The sequence below is a fragment of the Nycticebus coucang genome, chromosome 11 (genome assembly GCF_027406575.1).
Source record: "Nycticebus coucang isolate mNycCou1 chromosome 11, mNycCou1.pri, whole genome shotgun sequence".
Lineage (NCBI taxonomy): Eukaryota > Metazoa > Chordata > Mammalia > Primates > Lorisidae > Nycticebus > Nycticebus coucang.
The window spans coordinates 75413844-75435438 of NC_069790.1; the positions used below are offsets into that span (position 1 = coordinate 75413844).

At 38.5% G+C, this 21595-nt stretch overlaps 1 protein-coding gene across 1 annotated transcript in view; it reads right to left on the minus strand.

Annotated features, from left to right (window-relative positions):
- The window catches only part of RELN (reelin), a 533405-nt gene that overhangs the window by 202194 nt on the left and 309616 nt on the right, over positions 1 to 21595 (minus strand). Inside the window, exon 12 of the mRNA XM_053609340.1 lies at positions 10588 to 10739. Coding sequence (XP_053465315.1) covers positions 10588 to 10739 — 152 coding nt within the window. The remainder of the gene's footprint in view (positions 1 to 10587; positions 10740 to 21595) is intronic.

Below are 21595 nucleotides of genomic sequence, written 5' to 3' on the forward strand. Positions count from 1 at the left end.
TTTCTGCCGGTCCTCACGCTTGAAGGTGGACAGTCGCCCAGCCAGCTTCTTTAAAAACTTTCTCATTGTGTCTTCACTCTTTATTTTCCCTCACCCTTTCATCCTGCCAGTCATGGGAAAGAAGTCACAGTGTAGTCTGGGGCTGGTCTCCAGCTGGTCCAGTCCTGTCTTACCCTTCCTATTCTCCCCACCCCATCCTACGTACTCTATCCCAGTCATGCTAACCTAGGTATCCCCTCTTATCCTATTCATCCCACCCTGTTCTATGTGTGCTATCTTATCCTATCCTATGCTACCCTACCCTACCCTATTCTATCCTATCCCTACTCTACCCTAACCTACCATATCCTAAAAACACCTCTGGCTACTGTTGTTCCCTCAAGATACAGACTCCATTTCTTTGCTCCTCTCTACTATAAAATTCCTGAAGGAGCAGTCTTCTTGCAGAGATATGATTGTTACTATTCTTAACTCCAAGTACTTTGGCTTCCTCCTGTCACACCTTTGGGAATCCTCTCTCCACAGTCTCTGCTGGCCTCTCTCCCCTCACATTCCCAATGTTGCTAATCACCTCCCTGTCTTCTCACCCTGAGCTCTTCCTTTCTCCTCCCTCTATGACACCTGCCTTACACGGCTCTTTGTGCCCTTTCTCAGTGTTCTCTGTCTACTTGTTTCCCTCCACCTACACTTAGATGAGAATTTCTCTCTAAGAATTTCTCATGTCTGATGCTACCATCCGTTCAACAGACCACAGCATTTTCAAGGCTCCAGTTACCCCCCGTATGCAGATGATTTTCAAATCTGACTCAAACCTTGAAGAGAATTTCAGCCTTCATACGGCATTATAGAAACCTATCTTAACATACCCAGTATTAAAATCTCAACTCCACACTTGCTCTTTTAAAAAAATATATTTCCTATTTTAGAAAACGGCACTATTCCTTCAGCCACCCAGGGAACAAATCTACTTTTTTTATTACTAACTCATAGTTGTGTACGTTAATGCGATCATGGGGCACCATACACTGGTTTATAGACCGTGTGACACATTTTCATCACACTGGTTAACATAACCTTCCTGGCATTTTCTTAGTTATTGGGTTAAGACATTTATATTCTACATTTACTAAGATTCACATGTACCCTTGTAAGGTGCACCGCAGGTGTAAGGCCACCAATCACCCTCCCTCTACTCATCATCACTCCTCTCTCCCCACCATCTCCCCCTTCCCCCTATTCTTAGGTTATAACTGGGTTATAGCTTTCATATGAAAGCCATACATTAGTTTCATAGTAGGGCTGAGTACATTGGATACTTTTTCTTCCATACTTGAGATACCTTACTAAGAAGAATATGTTCCAGCTCCATCCATGTAAACACGAATGAGGTAAAGTCTCCATCTTTCTTAAAGGCTGCATAATATTCCATGGTGTACATATACCACAATTTATTGATCCATTCATGGATCGATGGGTACTTGGGCTTTTTCCATGACTTAGCAATTGTGAATTGGGCTGCAATAAACATTCTGGTACAAATATCTTTGTTATAATGTGATTTTTGGTCTTCTGGGTATATACCTAGTAGAGGAATTATAGGATTGAATGGCAGATCTATTTTTAGATCTCTTAGTGTTCTCCAAACATCTTTCCAAAAGGAATGTATTAATTTGCATTCCCACCAGCAGTGTAGAAGTGTTTCCTTTTCTCCACAACCATGCCAACATCTCTGGTCTTGGGATTTTGTGATATGGGCCAATCTTACTGGAGTTAGATGATATCTCAAAGTAGTTTTGATTTGCATTTCTCTGATGATTAAAGATGATGAGAATTTTTTCATATGTCTGTAGGCCGTGCGCTTGTCTTCTTCAGAGAACTTTCTCTTCATGTCCCTTACCCAGCCTGCGATAGGATCACTTGCTCTTTTCTTGCTTATACGTTTGAGTTCTCTGTGGATTCTGGTTATTAAACCTTTGTCGGAGACATAACCTGCAAATATCTTCTCTCATTCTGAGGGCTGTTTGCTTGCTTTACTTACTGTGTTCTTGGCTGTGCAGAAGCTTTTTGGTTTAATCAGGTGCCAATAGTGTATTTTTCAAGCTGCTTCAATTGCCCAGGGGGTCCTCCTCATAAAACACTCGGCCAGACCCATTTCTTCAAGAGTTTTCCCTACACTCTCTTCTAGTATTTTTATAGTTTCATGTGTAAGTTTAAATCTTTAATCCAGTCGAAGTCTATCTTAGTTAATGGTGAAAGGTGTGGGTCCAGTTTCAGTCTTCTACAGGTCGCCAGCCAGTTCACCCAGCATCATTTGTTAAATAGGGAACTTTTCCCCACTGGATGTTTTTAATTGGCTTGTCAAAGATCAAATAACGGTAAGTAGCTGGGTTCATCTCTTGGTTCTCTATTCTGTTCCAGACATATACCTCTCTGTTTTTGTGCCAGTACCATGCCATTTTGATCACTATTGATTTACAGTATAGTCTGAGGTCCAGTAGCGGGATTCCTCCAGCTTTGTTTTTATTTCTGAGTAATGTCTTAGCTATTTGAGGTTTTTTCTGATCCCATATAAAAAGAAGTATTATTTTTTTAAGATCTTTAAAGTATGACAGTGGAGTTTTAATAGAGATTGCATTAAAATTGTATATTGCTTTGGGTAGTATGGACATTTTAACAATGTTGATTCTCCCCAGCCATGAGCATGGTATGTTTTTCCATTTGTTAACATTTTCAGCTATTTCTTTTCTTAGAGTTTCATAGTTCTCTTTATAGAGATCTATCACGTCCTTTGTTAGATAAACTCCTAAATATTTCATCTTCTTTGGCACTACTGTGAATAGAGTTCTTAACTGTTTTTTAAGCTTGAATATTGTTGGTATATATAAAAGCTACCGATTTACGTATGTTGGATTTTGTAACCTGAGACACTGCTGTATTCCTTGATCACTTCTAAGAGTTTTGTAGCAGAATCCCTGGTGTTTTCCAGATATACAATCATATCATCTGCGAGGAGCAAAAGTTTGATCTCTTCTGACCTTATATGGATACCCTTGATCGCCTTTTCTTCCCTAATTGTGATGGCTAAAACTCCATTACAATGTTAAAGAGCAGTGGAGACAATGGGCAGCCTTGTCTGGTTTCTGATCTGAGTGGAAATGATTTCAATATAACTCCATTCAAAATGATATTGGCCTCTATCAGTTTGAGAAATGTCCCTTCTATATCAATTTTCTAAGTGTTCTGATCATGAAGTGATGCTGGATATTATCAAAAGCTTTTTCTGCATCAATTGAGAGAATCATATGGTCTTTGTTTTTTAATTTATGTGCTGAATTATACTTATAGATTTACATATATTGAACCAGCCTTGAGACCCTGGGATAAAACCGACTTGGTCATGATGTATAACTTGTTTGATGTGTTGCTGGATTCTGTTTGTTAGGATCTTGTTGAATATTTTTGCATCTATATTCATTAGTGATATTGGTCTATAATTTTCTTTTCTTGTTGGGTCTTTTCCTGGTTTGGGGATCAGGGTGATGTTTGCTTCATAGAACGTGTTGGGTAGTCTTCCTTCTTTTTCTACATTTTGGAACAGGTTGAGTAATATAGGTACTAGTTCCTCTTTAAAGGTTTGGCAGAATTCTGACGTGAAGCCATCTGGTCCCGGACTTTTCTTTTTAGGGAGATTTTGTATGGTTGATGCTATTTCAGAACTTGATATGGGCCTGTTCAACATTTCCACTTGATTCTGGCTACTTCTTGGAAGGTGATGTGCTTCCAAGTATTGGTCAATTTCCTTCAGATTTTCATATTTCTGAGAATAAAGTTTCTCATAATATTCATTAAGGATTTTTTGAATTTCTGAGGAGTCTGTTGTTATTTTGTCTTTGTCGTTTCTGACTGATGAGATTAGAGATTTTACTCTTTATTTCCTGGTTAGGTTAGCCAAAAGATTATCTATTTTATTGACCTTTTCAAAAAACCAACTTTTTGATTTATTGATCTGATGTATAATTTTTTTGTTTTCAATTTCATTGAATTCTGCTCTAATTTTGGTAATTTTTTTTCTACTGTTTGGGGTTGGAATGTTCTTCCTTTTCCAATTGGGTGAGATGTCCCATTAAGTTGTTAACTTCCTCTCTTTCCGTTCTCTTGAGGAAGGCTTGCAGTGCTATAAATTTCCCTCTTTGGACTGCCTTTGCGGTATCCCAGAAGTTCTGATAATTCGTGTCTTCATTGTTATTTTGTTCCAAAGATTTGGCAATTTCCTTCTTAGTCTCATCTCTGACCCAGCTATCATTCACCTCATACTTCCATGTTTGTATGAGTATGTAGATTCCTATTGCTACTGAGTTCAACTTTTGTTCCATGGTGGTCCGAGAAGATGCAAGGAATAATTTCTATTCCTTTAAATTTACTGAGGTTAGACTTGTGACCTAAGATGTGATCAATTTTGGAGTATGTTCCGTGGGCTGATGAGAAGTATGTGTATTCACTTTTGTTGGGATGAAATGTTCGGTAGATGTCTGCTAAATCCAAATGTTGGATGATTAGGTTTAAATCTAAAATTTCTTGCTCAGCTTCTTATTGGAGATCTATCCAACACTGCCAAAGGAGTGTTGAAATCTCTGACTATTATGGTGCTGGAGGAAATCAAGTTGCTCATGGCTGTTAGAGTTTCTCTGATAAATTGAGGTGCATTCTGGTTGGTTGCATAAGTATTAATAATTGAAATCCCATTATATTGAGTATTACCCTTAACAAATATGAAGCGACCATTCTTATCCTTCGTTACTTTTGTTGGTTTAAAGCCTATTGTGTCTGCAAATAGAATCCAACACCTGTTTTTTTTTGATTATCATTTGCCTGAAATATGGACGATCAACCTTTCACCCTGAGTCTATATTTGTCTTTTAAGGTAAGATGTGACTCTTGTATGCAGCAAATATCTGGCCTGAGTTTTTGTATCCAGTCAGCTAACCTATGCTTCTTTAGAGGACAGTTTAAGCCATTCACATTAATGGAGAATATTGATAAGTCTGGTAAAATTTTGGGTGTCGAGTTTTTCAAAAGTCCAGTGGACATTTTTAATCCTTTCACCACTGTGGAAATTGGAGTTTGATCAAAAGTTTGTGAGTGAGTTTATTTTTGTGGTAGAGGATTGGGCTGGTCATTATGGAGGATAGGTCTGAGAATATCCTGAAGAGCTGGTTTGGTTATGGAAAATTTCTTCAACATATGAATGTCATTAAAGTATTTAATTTCTCCATCATAAATGAAACTCAGTTTAGCTGGATACAGGATCCAGGGTTGAAAGTTATTTTGCTTTAGGAGATTAAAAGTCAATGACCACCCTCTTCTGGCTTGAAAAGTTTCAGCAGAGAGGTCTACAGTCATTCTAATATTCTTCCCTTTGTAGGTAATGGGTATCTTATGTCTGGCTGCTTTCAGAATTTTCTCCTTCATATTAACTTTAGTGAAGTTAATTACGATATGCCTGGGGGGGTGTCTTATTCGGATTGAGTCGTGCTGGGGTTCTGAAACTGTCTGCTATCTGAATTTCATAATCTCTTGGCATGTCTGGAAAATTGTCTTTCATAATGTCATGGAGAATGGCCTCTGTGCCTTGCGAGGGCCCTTCATTGCTTTCAGGGATTCCAATGAGGTGGATGGTAGCCTTCTTCAAATTATCCCAGAGCTCTCTGAGAGAATGATCCATTTTTGTTCTCCATTTCTCTTTTTCTTTGAGAGTTTGGGAGTGTTCTAAAGCTTTGTCTTCAATGTCAGAAATTCTTTCTTCTGCTTGCTCCCCTCTTACTGAGGGATTCTACTGTATTTTTCAGATTTTTGAGGGCTGCAAATTCTTGCTTTAGTGTGTCAAAATCTTTGGTGGTTTTGTCTTTAAATTCATTGGACATCTTTTGAATTTCTTCTCGAAGTTCTAATTCCAACTTTTGAATTGCTCCTCGAATTTCTAATTCCAAATTTTTGTCCATTCTATTAATCTTGTTTGCAATCCAAATTCTGAATTCGATTCCTGACATCTTGGCCAGCTGTTTATGAATAGGATCTTCAGTTACATCTGCCATATCTTTCCTTGGGGGGGGTGATCTATTCCGCTTATTCTTGTTACCAGAGTTTTTCCATTGATTCTGCCCCATGATTATTTTACACCGTTTGATTTTTCCCCTGGAGCTTTGTCGAAGACCTGTACAGTGCTATGCCCTGAGAAACTGGGGACCAGCTTGGTGTGGTGGGGCTAAGTGGTTCTGTCTTGTTTTCAGCTGGTCTCTGTCCGACCCTAGTGAAACAGTTACTCTGGGTTGAAGTCTCAGATGTGGAAAAATACCAGTAATTAAATCACTCCACCCCCTCAGGCATCAATTGGAAAAGGAAAATCAAACCTTCCTACAACCACACACCCAGGGAACCACTTGAATAGTCCTCAGGCGATTGGCTCAGTTCAAAAGGTCCAAATCAATTGTCTTAGTCAGCACCTGTCTCAGATGTGACAGTTTAAAAGGTCTCTGGCAACTGGATTGCAGGGTTCTGGTGACAACTTAGATATGACTTGCTCCGGTGTTCCATGAAGTAGGAGGACTCACCTAACAAATAGATTAGTCTGGGAAGGTTGATGCCTCCTTCCCCATCTTGCACCTCTGTCACACCCAGTCACTGATAGCCCTGCAGGGCTGTGACTCAGTTGCCTCTAGTGAACAGAAATTCCATGGTTTTGAACCTGCCTGAGTCACAAGGAAATCTATATCTGTTCAGCCAGGCCGCTGCACTCTGCCTCTATCCAGCAGGGGGAGGTAAGGCCTGACAACCTCGGGCACTTGATGGATGCTGAGGGGTGTTTGCTCAGTTCCAGCCCCACCCCTGAGTGATGTTACTGACAGAACAGAACCGAACTACTTTGCGGGAATTTGTTTTTGTCCCTGCTAAATTACCCTGGAGAAGAGAAGCTGTTTTGAGTATCCAGAGCCTGTGCCTCAGGTCCTGTCTTTGCTCCTGCAGGGTTGTATTTGGTTAGCTGTCAGTTCTAGCCTCCTGCCTTCCTTTGTCTATAGGCTCACGATCCCCCAGGGCCAGGTGCATCTTAGGCTCAGTAAAGCAGTCCTCTGGGTCAGCCCCGCCCTGGGAATTTCCTGGCTCTGCACGTGTGTTTTCTAGTCCCTGTGCTCCACCCAGGCTGGTACTGCCTCAGGCAAACCCTTTACTCATGGGGCCTGCGTTTCCGTCCCAGATCTGTTCCGCAGTGGTTGCCACCTGAGAAGATGCCCGGCCTCCTCTGGTTGCCCAGGGAGATAGGGGGTGTGGCTTTGGAATATCCAGGAGTGAGCCCTATTGTTGCCAAAAAACAGCTGCTGCTCTGCACCTCAGGGCACCGCTGCTCTGGTGTGGTTCCCTCTCTGGTGTAGTTCCCTCTCAGCTGACTGTTCTCTTCTCACTCTCATGCCACAGAATCAGCACTGACCAGCTGCAGTCTAGGCCCTGTCCACACCCCTCGAGAAATCACCCATGAATCTGGACTCCTGGGGACAGGCCTCCAGACTCCTGGGGACAGGCCTCCAGACCTCAGAGTGAGAGTGGAAGGGAGTGATGGGAGTGATGCGAACTCAGAATTGCAGGTAGAGAATATATACATTTTTTTTTTTTTTTTTAGAATATATACATTTTAATACAGTTTTATGCCAGGCAGGAGAACGCCGTGGCACCGTAGAAGGGGAGGTAGGTCCAGTTTTTAGAGGGTTTCTCCTGTGGAGTGTAGTGGGAGGACCTTTGAACTCTGCTCATTTGTCTGTGGGGCACTCCGAGCCGTTCTCATGCGGGAGGGGACTCCCATCCGCTTGGTGATGGATTTTGTACCTTTAATTTGTATCCTTGGGGTCGCAGCTCGCCTCAGCAGGGTTGATGTGCATTCTTCAACCTTCTCTCTTGGTGCAGCTCTAATCCACCAGGTTACTTGCTAAATTTCTGTCCTTTAACTCTCCTTCTGGACGGGAGCCTCTGTGGAAAGCTGGCTTCAGTCAGCCATCTTGTCTCCACCCCCAGGAGAGAAATCTTGTCCTCATAACCCCCACAGCCAACTGGGTGCCAACTTTGGTTGGGGTTCTCTCTTCATTTGTCCCCTCTCTGTCCTCTTTTTATATTACCAATATACCCTGAGACTTCTGTTGCCTGCACTGGTGCAACAGACTCCAAATTTAGTATTGCCAGATAAAATACGTTGCATAAAGAATATTTATACTCTCTTCCTCCAAATAAAGAATATTTACACAAGAAAATATTTGTTATTTATCTGAAGTTCAAATTTTACTAGGCTGTATTTTTTTTTCTTCTTGTATTTTCTCATTTTGTCTTTTTTGTTTTGGCTAAATCTAGCAACCCTATCCTAAGTAGTCTCTATCCTCTAATTTTTGATTGTTTCAGTTTTTCCTTTACATTCCTGTTAGATTACTTTTCTATAACATAGGTGATAATGTATTACAGAATGAACTAACAGGAATTCTCTGATGGCTCCACACCACTTACAGCAAGAAAATCCAAACTCCTTAATGGAGAATTAAAGAAAGTCACCACTCTGTCTCCTACCTGGCTTTTCTAATTTCATCTCACCTGCTTCCATTCACCTATCTGTACTGGACAAATCACCCAGCTACAAACATAGCACACACCTTTATTCTTGTGCTTTTTTTTCAAAATAGCTTAGTTTGGAATTCTCTTCTTCACTTAAGTATAAATCCTGCCCAACCTTCTGGGCCAGGTTCAAATGCCATCTCCTTCATGAAGCTTTCCTCTAATCCCTCCACTGCAATTACTCACAGCCTCTTCCACACTTTCATAGCATTTTCCTTCCATCACAACATACTGCATTCTCCCTTGTAGTTAGATGCTGCTTGTGGGAAGGGACTTTAAGTAGTTTTTATAGCCACAACAACAGAGATATATTGAGTCTAAATACAGGTTTTTATTCAGCACTGTGATAAGTGCTTTGCATGTATTAACTCATATGAGCAGCAGCTCTGTGATTTCGGTGCCATTATTCTCCCCAGTTGTATTCTCTATAAATCCTAGCTCAGGGCTTTACATTCAATAGGCATTCCTTACATTTTAAAGTTGAATAAAAGATGGTTGATTTAGCTAATGTGCTTCTTTGTGCTAATTCAAATTAATTTTTCCATTATAGTCAATTCTATTTTAATTCATTAATAATCTTTGTTCTAGAAAGAATTAAAGGTGACTTAATCTTTTATATAAACACAATTACATAAAGAAGCTTATGTAATGATGACCCAATCACATATAAATGTACTGAACATGATTGATTTACTAGGAAAAAGTAAAAAGTTCAAAAACATTGTATCAAAAATGGTAAGAAGGGGAGAAATTAGACTACTGCTAAATAATTTTTTAAATTTCAGAATATTACAGGGGTACACATTTTGTTTACATAATTTGCTTTTGCATATTTAAAGTCAAAGTTATAAGTGTGGCAACTTTTCTTTGACTTAAGGTTTTCCAGGAATCATTTTTTATTAACATGAGAGCCAGTTTGAATTCTACTTATTTACAGGAAATGAGCTCTGGGCCTTTAAATATGCAAACTGCTTCAGAGTGGAGGTGAGGATACCCTTAAATGTGAGATTGTTTTATTTTATATCCACAATTCTATGTTATCAAACATATCATTGTGGAAAATGAGTTAGCCTCACATAGGTAATATGCTGGAGAGCACTATACCATCAGGTTTATCTTGCAATCCTGAGCTGTATGGTTGTCAGAAAGGTGAAGAGAGGAACGTGAGAGAAATAAACAGCTAGGGGTGAGAGTGAGATCTGTCTGTTCTGATGAACTGACATCTCTGCTAGGAAGTTCAAAGGTATCCCATGTTTATTTCCTGCTTCACTTCCAGATGTTGCCTGTGCTCTTCCAGTAACTCAAAAAAGACGCCATGTGACACCTACTCACACCTCTGGAATGACATCAGTGAAGGAACGTGCAATGGTGGCTCCTGACTACAAGGGTAAATTTCAATCCCATAATTCCTCTTTGGGTACTTTTCCAACCTAATGTATTTTCTCTATAATATTTTGAAGAGAAATATGTCCTATGAATACTTTTTTCTTAACATGTTTGCAAACATTAGCAAATAGAAAGTACTATCAAAGTATTAATGTTTCTCAGCTTCCCACAACAACAGTTGTGCAATGATGAGCTACCAGGGAAACCAAATGACTCATCTGAATGATCTGCTTTTTGAGGGGAGAGACCTTGGACAGAGAAGTTGCTTTGTTTTTTAGCTTCCCTCCTTTCTCCTTTTAACCATAACCATGGAGGGAGAGTGTGGAGGGAGGTATTCAGGCCTTGCCACGGCCCTCCAGGACTGACTCTCCACAGGATGGTTCCAGCAGGGCTGGTCTGAAGCAGAGATGAGCACCATGGGTTTTCTGCTCTGTCTGCATAGCTCACATTTCATTACTTTTCATTTTACATAATAAACAACAGTCTTACTTCCTCAGGAATAGGTGTTGGCCTGGGATCTGCTCCAGGGTCAACAAAGCTTGTTTAAAATGTACCTACCCATAACAAAGTAAAACCTCAAGTTCCCATAACCGGTGGTGTCCATGTACGGAGTGCACAATTTCCTCTCTCCATCTTTGAGGAAGACCATTGATAAACCTGATTCTATCGTTCCACATTCTGTACCAATGACAGCTCCCAAGATGTCCCATCTTAAAAAGAAGAGAGAATCATTAATAAGAATTAGAATATTAAGTCAAAGCTTCATGAAGTATAACATTTTGTTTTTAATGAGGAGCATTTACTTAGTAATGAACAATTCTGAAAGACATGGCACTACAGGTAATGAGTAAACTTTAAAATCATTCCAGTCACAGTTATGGTTTTCCTGTGGAAGAACAATTTTAGTCAATATTAAGTACATGTGTGTAGTGTACTACTTTTGATCATAGCCACAGTCCAGACTGAGATAGCCTTTGTTTTTAAAGTACTTACTGTTGAGTTGGGAAACCAAATTCAAACTAAGGAAATAGAGAACTAAAAAGACAGTATCATAATACAAATACTTACATGGTGTTTTACATATTCAAAAATTATAGAATGAAAAGCCGTAAGAGCAAGTGAAAGTCTAACAAGTTTTCAAAGAGGACATGGGATTTTAACTGGGTCTTGTTAAATAGAAATTAGGATATATAAAGAAAAAAATAGCTAGCTTTTGCTGAGTGCTGTGTGCCAGATCCTATTCTAGGCCTTTTACACATTAAACTCTTTTATTTCTTGCAGTAAGTCTATGACATAGCCACTATTACTATTCCAATTTTAGATGAAGAACTTGAGTACAGAGAGGTTAAGGACAACTAGCAAAGGATGGAGACAGTATTCAAATCTATGCAGTCTGACTCCAGAGCTTGTGCTCTTACTATAGTCCTATAGACAATTAGGCAACGATTTTCAAACAGTCTGCCATGGCAGTGGTGTGCCATCAGAGAATCTTAGAATGTTGTGAAAAGTTTTAAAGATAAATAATTAAATGATTTTTGAAAGAAGTTCAAACCAAAGTATTTATTTTTTTCAGTCTTTTTTTATGAGGCAGGGATGTCTCGTAAAAAAAGTCTTACAGGAAGCCCATCCTCACTTTCCTCTGCTTTCTGTAGCCTCATCCCTGCCCTAAAAAAACAAAATTTAAGTGTGCTGTGGAAGTTTAATTATAGATTCAAGTGTGCCATGAGGTAAAAAGACTGAAAAACACTGCTATTAGGGGTTGATGAATGTAGACGAGTGTAGGCTGAGAAACTGATGACCTTGAAACTATTAGCAATGTAGATATCAACAGATCTCAGGGGAGGGTGTATGCTGGGGAAGAGAAAAAATAAATTCGAATAGTGAAGTGTGTCCAATCTGGTTCCAAAGTGGAGAGTTGGAAACAGAGTTCATATTCTATACAATAAGCATTCAGAGCGATATTTCTCTTTTCTTTTCTTTTTTTCTTCTCTTCCTTCCCTTCCCTCTCCTGGGTTATCTATCACCTGGGCTAGAGGGCAGTGGCACAAATAAGCTCAGGGCGACCTCGAACTCCCGGGCTCAAGTGATAAAGCCTCCTCAGCCTCCTGAGTGGCTGGGACTACAGGTGGGACTACTACTGCTACTACAGGTGGGACTACAGGCTGGGACTACTACTACCACCACAGCTAACTAATTTTTGCACTTTTTGTACAGATGGGTTCTCTCTGAGTTGCTCAGGCTGGTCTTGAACTCCTGGCCTCAAGCAGTTCTCTTGCCTTAAACCTCCCAACTGTTGGGATTACACATGTGAGCCACTGCACCTGGCCCAGAGCAATAGTCCTAAAATTCAAACAGGATTATGTCTTTCCTTTGTTTACGGTCATTCAGTGGCTCCCCACTGCCATTAGACAAATTCCAAATTTCTTTATAAAATACAAGGGCCTTCCTGGCCTGGCCAAGAACTCACCCCCAACCCCACCTCTCTGGTTACTCCATGCCTGTCCCTGTCTTGTAGCAAACTCTTTGGACATATCATGTGAATTCCAAGTTACTAAAACATTCTCCACCAGGCCTCTGTACTTCTACTCACTGTCTACTGAACAAACTCAGGGTCATTCAAGATGCACTTTAAATATCACACATGCTTCTGTATGGCCTTTCCCAAACTGCTAGGCAGCCCTACCATCCATCTAAGGTCAAGTTAGAATCTTCTTTTGTGATCCTATGTCTCGGAGAACATTGCCTTCACTTCTTTACATGCCTTTCTTTATCCCTGATATGTCAACTCCTAAGATAGGATCTGTGACTTATTTTTATGTTTGTAGACCCGAGACCAGTATCCAATAGACAGGAGATTCTCAAATATTCTTGTTAACTCAGGGTATCATTAAAGAATTCTGGATTCAGAGGGTAAATGAAACCTGACCCAGTGTCCTACAGGAAGCCCATCCTCACTTTCCTCTGCTGTCTGTAGCCTCATCCCTGCCCTATCCTGTGAGACAGTTCACGCAGCAGGAAAGCAGCTCCTGCCCTCGGACCACACATCAGGCAGGTCTGAACACCATTCCCACCCTCATATTGGTGATCTGATCTTTCAGTCACAAGGTCTTCTTGTACCTGACCTCAGTGTCTGGCACCACTCTTGGCTCCTCTGTCACTTTAAAGTCATAGCTCTGATGGTTCAGACTCCTCTGCCCCTTGTCTCTTCACTATGTCATCTGCCCATCTAGACCCAAGGCCTGGGCTTTAGTTTTTATCCTCAGCCTGGGTTTGGGGCATACACTTAAAATGCACGAAAAATTCAGAAAGGTCTTCAGGCTTAGATGTCTCATACAAAGTGCTGGCCTCTCTCACCCATAATCTTTCTCAAACCCCTAACCAAGTTCTGTTTGTGTTAAGGAAAGGTGAAAACAAAGCAGGAGGTCAAAACTAGCTGACAGGCCAGAGCCACAGGTATTTACAGTACATCACACTCAAGAGGACTATGAAACCACTCACACAGAAATCCTGCAAAGCACGCTAGGCTGTAACAGAATCAGAGACTATTCTCTTGGAGAACAACCATAAACTTTTGATGAATACCTAGGTCATTTCCATTTTCTGGTTTTAATTAACAGTGCTGCATTAAAGATATTTGTGTAAATGTTTGCACATTCATGAGGAAGCTCCCTACCAGCATTCCCCAACTGGTGTCTGTGAAACCTAGGGCCCTAAGACACCCACTGTATTAGGGAATTATTTTTCTCCTTTGCATGGAGCATGGAAGTAGCTATGTCTCTCTTAGGAATTGAGAAAATAGTCACTCAGATAACTTTCTGCGTTCTGGGCTTCTCATAGTAATCTCAGTTAAGAAAGGATGCTGGGGAATATATCTAGAAGTGGATTTTCTGGACGATCTGGCACTTCATCATTACTCAAAAAATGGTTGGGCATGGCGGTGCCCGTAGCTCAGTGCTTAGGGCACCGGCCACATACACTGGGGTTTATGGGTCTGAACCTGACCAGGGCCTGCTAAACCTCAATGACAACAACAACAACAAAATAGCCAGGCGTTATGGGGGGCACCTGTAGTCCCAGCTATTTGGGAGGCTGAGGCAAGAGAATTGCTTAAGCCCAAGAGTTCCCGTGAGGTTTCTGTGAGCTGTGATACCATAGCACTCTACCAAGGGTGACACAGTGAGACTCTCTCAATAATAAAAAATAAATAAAATAAAATAGTTGGATAAACTTATGTTCCTAGCCAAGCACCATCAGCCCAGGTTAATTTTTAAATTTTGTAGAGATAGGGTCTTGCTATGTTGCCCAGGCTCATCTTAAACTCCTAGTCTTGATCAATCCTCCTGCTGTGGCCTCCCCAAGTGCTGAGATTATAGGTGTGAGCCACTACACCCCACCTATGACAGCTCTTGATAGCTGAGCCCCCATCACCTTTCACTTCTTCACATTTCTGTTGGTTATTCTTGCCCTTGTTTACTCATACTAATGAGTATTGTAATAGAATCACCTTGTTGAGTTCCATAAAAAAACTCTGCTGGGATTTTGGTAAGAATCCACTGTCTTTGTTTTAATTGATAAGTTATCAATTGAATTGTTGCTCCTTGGTAAGTAATCTCTGGTTGCTTTGTTTTCCTTTGGTGAAAATTTATTGTAGCATACGTAGGAGTAGGTTTATTTTATTTACCTTTGAGAACCTGGCATGTCTTGCCAATTTGAGGATTCATGTTTTATTCAAATTTGGTAAAAGATAAGTCACTATCATTTCAAATATTAACTCTTCCTCCTTCTTTCTGGAACTTCCACTGCACCTACACTGGGGTTTCACATTCTGTTCTCCATGCCTCTCAATTCATCTTTATCACATTCTGTGTTTTTTTATTGGATGCATCTCTAGTTCAGTATACTAATTCTCTTTTTACTTGTTTCTATTTTTTTTTACCTTTATAGTAAATATTTCATTTCCGTGACTATATTTTTCACTTTCAAAGTTCTCTGTGGTGTTTTTAAACATTTACTTGTTCTTTTTTTCATAGCATCCTCTTCTTTCAAAATGATTTAGAGTCCTTTTAAAAAATCTTTTAAATCATTTAATCATATTTATTTCATCTCTCTCATATTTCTCTTTTATCTCAGTTGGAATGTATTTATGCTGGGCGGCGCCTGTGGCTCAGTGAGTAGGGCGCCGGCCCCATATGCCGAGGGTGGCGGGTTCAAACCCAGCCCTGGCCAAACTGCAACAAAAGAAAAAAAAAATAGCCAGGCGTTGTGGCAGGCGCCTGTAGTCCCAGCTGCTTGGGAGGCTGAGGCAAGAGAATTGCGTAAGCCCAAGAGTTAGAGGTTGCTGTGAGCCGTGTGATGCCACGGCACTCTACCCAAGGGCAGTATAGTGAGACTCTGTCTCTACAAAAAAAAAAAAAGGAATGTACTTATGCTCCTGTCATTTTTGTAGACTGTCCCTTTTAGTGAACACATAAAATCACATAGGTCACAATTCTTGCTGTGAGCTCCTAGTCAGTGGACTAACCTCCAGTGTGAATTCCACATACTTTTAGTAGTAGAAATAATTTTACAAAGGGGCTTTGCATTTGTGTCTGTGAGCACCTTGGAGTTTCGCTGGTCCTGAATTTATTTTTATACTAATTTCTCAGTTTAGAATTTTCCCACTCAGGTAGCATAATTGTGAATTTTCCATTTGTTTGGAATTTCCATTGTCCTGGGAGATAATTATCCCCGTGAATCAAAGAAAGGGGTTATTACCTTAATTACTTTTTTTTTTTGTAGAGACAGAGTCTCACTGTACCGCCCTCGGGTAGAGTGCCATGACGTCACATGGCTCACAGCAACCTCTAACTCTTGGGCTTACGTGATTCTTTTGCCTCAGCCTCCCAAGTAGCTGGGAATACAGATGCCCGCCACGACACCCGGCTATTTTTTTTGTTGTTGCAGTTTGGCCAGGGCTGGGTTTGAACCTGCCACCCTCGGCATATGGGGCCGGCGCCCTACTCACTGAGCCACAGGCGCCGCCCACCTTAATTACTTCTTTATGGAGAAGGAGCTCTTCAGGGTTCCAAATTAAGCAAGAATCTCAGTTCTAGGTGTCATCTGCCAAGGATCTTTTGTGAGCCTTTTTAATCCTAATCTTTACCCTTAGATTATACATACATCTGGTATACTCTAAACTATCTAAATTTCGACAATCCAGGTTTTCAGTTTTCCTTTCCTTCTAGCATCTGTTCATTTCTTCCCCTGTCCTACAGCTATGTATTAAAGAAAATTATCATATTTCTATGGGTTTGTAGAGGGGAAAGGACTGCATGAACTCAGACAGTCTTGTCACAGCTTGAATTTTCATCTGGCTGGTACTATTAACAGTAATGATACAGAACTAAAAGAAGTAAACTAATTAGTCCATTTCGGTCTCTCATTTAATTAAGTTATCTGCGGTGTTAACATCACAAATTAAAGGACTATGTCATCTTCCTGATTTGACTCCTATTTTCAAGTAGTATCCAATTTTCTTTAATATTATGTAATCAATTGTTAAACACAGGCAGGTTTATAACTCTTCTTATCTTTAAGCATTCAAATTGTATATACTTTGTATCCTTGGTAACTTTATTATAAAAGAAGGAATTTTATAAATAAAAAACAAATAACTGTTAGTTGCTAAATGAATATTAACAGTTCTCCTAACAAATGGGGACACGTTGCCTTTCAAGAACATAAATATAATAATCATTAACTCTAATTTCCCCATCCAAAGCTTATAAAATATTGAATAGTGTCTCTAAACAATATATTTAAGCCATGGGGTTTAGTTCTCAATAGATGGACACTAGTTTAATTAAATTTCATTAAGCAGTCAAACTTGGCTGAATATTAATGTATGTAAATAAAATTATATATATGTAATAAAATTTAGGTAAAATGTTTAACAATCTAGTTTTTTAAAATGCTATATTAATTCTTCCCATACCAAACAAGTAGCATACAACTACAATATCACACATTTGACAAGAGATATTGAAGGTGATATGTGAATTTTTTTAAAATGCATATTATAACTTTATAATTTGTATGGTTTATTTTATGAGAGAAGTTTCATATTTTGAATTTGTTTTTAGTATTTCAAAACTCTTATTTCTTTTCTGTATTTATTTCGGGTCATGTCTAATTTGGTCTTTGTTATTTGCACAACTCACTTGCCCATATATGAAGGAAACTAAGACCCGTAGGAGGAGAGTGGCTTGCCTAAGGCCAACTGCCTATCTGGTTCTGATAACAATGAGATCTTCTGTGTTTACGTTATTCTACTAGTGACAATTCTAACCAGGGTGCTATGCCAGGATGATTACCTGGATTGATTTGGGGATAAAGTCTTAGGAAATTATTTATTTATTTATTTTGCCTTTTAACAGGTTATATCAATCATTCAAGGATCACAAGGAGTAATTTTTTGGAACAGCTCCTCATAGTACTGGATCATTCATAAATTAACCAGGAGCCTCTCTTGACGTGTACATGAAAATTTCCCGCTGGTTCATTGGTCTTTTACTTGCTCCATTTATCCCAAGTAAACCACTCAGCCTACTGACTCACAAAGCAAGCTAAGGTTATAAATGATGCAGATGATGACTCCTTTTAGATATTCATCTGCTTTAGAGAATTTTTAAAGTGAAAAATTAAATGGAAAAAGAATTGTCATAGTCTGAAAGAACCTTCTCTTCAAGTGAGAAATGAGGTTAGCGGTCATTCTGTCTCAATTACGTGTTGTAAATGAACAACTTTTCTAGATAATCTAATTATTTTCATGATTTCTACCACAGACAAAGCTGTATGAGATATGATTCAGAGTGTGTATTTCTTTTCAACCTTTATTTTAAAGTCCAACGTATCTCATTTTACTCTCATTTAGTCTTTATTTCTCCCACTCTGGCTTTGAAAGATAACATAAATGAAGTTATTTTCTTTAGAAACCCAAATATGTATAATCAAGTAAAATGGAAAGTTTAGTGTTCTGGGCAGAGAAAGAAATAGAGAGAAATCTGCTTTTCTTAATTTTTACAAAATTTGCCTTTTGTGAAAGTGCCATTACTTTGAATGAATTATCTTGCATTTATTAAAAATTCAGTAGTAGCCTGAGAAGCACAAGCACATTCTTTCATTAAGTTGTATAAACACTGGCTGAAACAGGATTGGAGGCAAAGTATCCTTAAGGAGAATCCAGAGTCTATAAGGTCACAAGGTTGCGATCTTTTCAAGCTACAAAAAAGATACAGTTCTTGACTCTCTCCTAATATTATTAACAGTTTGGGGGAGTGAAATTATAACATAACCAAATCTTTGAGGCCAATAGAGCTTATCTGAGACACTCTATACTTTTAGCAATATCTGGATGGGATGGCAATTTCCCTGACAAGGAGTGTTACTTCTCTGTTTAAATGGTGCGCTCCCTAAGGAAGGCCAGTTCTATGTGAACTATATTTGAAAGTATGTCCGCCTCAGGGAGAGGGCTCTCCACAACGCAGCAATTTATATTTATTTTTTTTATGACTAATTCTAAAATAAAAAGTCCCTATCTTATTCATTATAAATACCATGGTATTTATTATTTATTACAGATAGAGGAAGGTGAAGTTGGAGCACAAGCGAAAGTTATTTAATCAATAAAATGCCTAGGGCAAACTGTTCCTTAGAGATAGCAAGGTCACAATAATATTTAATTTATATTTTTAAAATAAAACCTTTTTTTTGGGTAATAAAAGGAGCAATATTTTTCTGAGGAAAAATAATCTCATATAGTATCTTAGCTGGAAAGGTGACAGTCTTCTCTTCTAGTTGTTCTGGAATGCTTGTGAATAAGATTAATTATGTTTTGATCAGCTCAAACTGCAATACTTGTAAGAAAAACATACATTCTATGAAGGGCAATTTGATACTATTAAAAATGAAATTATATACATATTTATTTATATGTACACACACAGATCTGCTTATCTAATTTTCTTTCTTTGAGGAATTTATCTTTCAGAAATACTTTAACAAGTACACAGAATGTTTATTACAATATTTTTATCTATAAACAGGGAATTGGTGACATCGGTTCATTGCCTTTTTGAAATAATGAAGATTTATACTTAAAGACAAAAAAAGATATTCATACTATGTTGTTAAGTTAAAATAATCAAGTTGAAGTATAATGTGAAGTGTGATGCTAGTGGGTTTCTTTGTATTGTCATAATAATTTCTAAACGAATATAAACCATGTCAACATTTTAACAGTGGTGAACGAGAATTAGAATGGGGAGACTTTTGACTCTTACTTTCCACATTTGCATTAAAATAAGCAAATAATTTCCAAGGGAAAAAAAGAAAGGCATTCAGTTACGTATATTACAATTCAGAATGAAAATTTAAAGTATCTCATTATAGGTTGATGAAAATATTAAGAATATGAACATGAGAAACAGGTCTAACATTTCAATCAGATTTTCCCTACTAATATTGGCATAAATATCATTAAAGGTAATGAAATGTTTTGTATTATCTAGGAAATTCTTTTTATTCTATTTTCCAGAATATTTTAAACCACCTAAAGTTGGTTTAAAGTTGGCAACTTTAGGTATCACCTAAGATATAGAAGAAAGCTTGGCTATAAGATCCTATATTTACCAAATTCATAAAGTTTAAAAAAAAAATCTCATTGAATTCTCTGAGATTGCAAAAGTACATTATATTCAGAAGGTCTCTATTTGTCATGTATTCTCTGATATTTAATAAGGGACATGACATAGGTAAAGACCCTTCCACATTCATCTATATTCATGAGTTTATCTGCAGGACGAGTCCTCTGAAGTCTACCAAGGTGTGTATTTTGACAGAAGGCTTCTCCACCTTCATTGCATTTATAGGTTTTCCCTCTAGCATGACAGCTTAGGTGACGGTAAAAGATGAACTCAGAAGATTCCCTGCATGCATTGCATTTCAAAGATTCTTCTCTTCAATTGGCTCACCTTTATTTCACTCAATTTCAATTCTGTTTTAGACTTTTATTACTCGCATCGTGTTTATTTACATTCTGGCTGGAATAACACTAATAAAAAATACTGGATTCAGGAAGGTTAGAAGGCACTCAACTTACTCATTGATAAGACAGTAATATAACCTAGACTGGTGATTGTTTAGAGAAAATAACATATTGCCTGGGACATCACAGAGTCTTTTCTTCCCCTGTAGAATGTAGTGCTATTTTCATTTTATAGTAAGTCAAAGGGGAAATTCGAATGAATTTCTAAATTATAATGAGCATTTTTTATACTAGAATTAATAAGAGCAAAAATCTTAGATGAAATTTCAGTATGATATACAAAGTGCTATTGCTGAAACAATCTTTAAACAAGGAGAAACTTAGCTGAAAGAAAAATTGTACTTTATCGACCTGCGAATCTTATGCACTGTTTAAAATTTTGGCTACAGTTTATCTGGGCTTCTAAATTTATTGTTTATGTTACTTAAATGGTTAAGCGAGTTTTGCTTTAATAAAAGTGTACATGTCTGTTAAAAAATTCCACTTAATACAATGTTAGCTCAGTTAGACTGCCAAGCTACTTTAAATTCACCTACCCTGAATTATAAAGCTTAAATGAATGAAATCCCTTTATAGCCTTGGAAGTACTTTATGAAAAGTAATCTAAATCAAAGGTAACAATTCTTTGGGGTAGGACAAAAGACACAATTTGCAAAAAATAACAAGAAGGTGCTTAAACTGTTTGAAGAGTTCCAAATAATTTTAAAGCCTATTTTTAATAAAAGTATCAACTTAAACCAAAGAGTCTATAATGAACATCATTCTTGTTGTTTTATATATAACTTTGGTTTTCACTGGTTGTATGTAAGACTCATTGGTGCTCTCTCCCTAGAATAAGGATGGGGAACCATTTACTGAATTCTGATGCTTACATGGACAGCTGATTTGGGGAGGGGATGCTATTCACCAACTCAAGAATGGCAGTTCCCAGAGCAAAGATTGTGTATAAATGGGCTGGAAATTTAGGAAGGGTTTAGAATTTCTGTGAAGGACTTTATGGGGGCAAGACATGATTGCAAGAGGGACTTTACCTAACAATTGCAATCAGTGTAACGTGGCTTATTGTACCCTCAATGAATCCCCAACAATAAAAAAAAAAAAAAAGAATTTCTGTGAAGGAATTCCAGAACAAATAGAGATATTTTTGTTGTCATTTAAAAATATCACAGTTTTTATTTTAAAAATATAAGAATAGGGTGGTGCCTGTGGCTCAGCCCCATGTGCTGAGGGTGGCAGGTTCGAACCTGGCCCCAGCCAAACTGCAACAAAAAAATAGCCAAGCGTTGTGGAGGGTGCCTGGTCCCAGCTACTTGGGAGGCTGAGGCAAGAGAATTGCCTGAGCCCAAGGGCTTGAGATTGCTGTGAGCTGTGATGCCACAGCACTCTACCAAGGGTGACAGAGTGAGACTCTGTCTCTTAAAAAAAAAAAAAATATATATATATATGTGTGTGTATATATGTATATAATATGTAATTAATTAT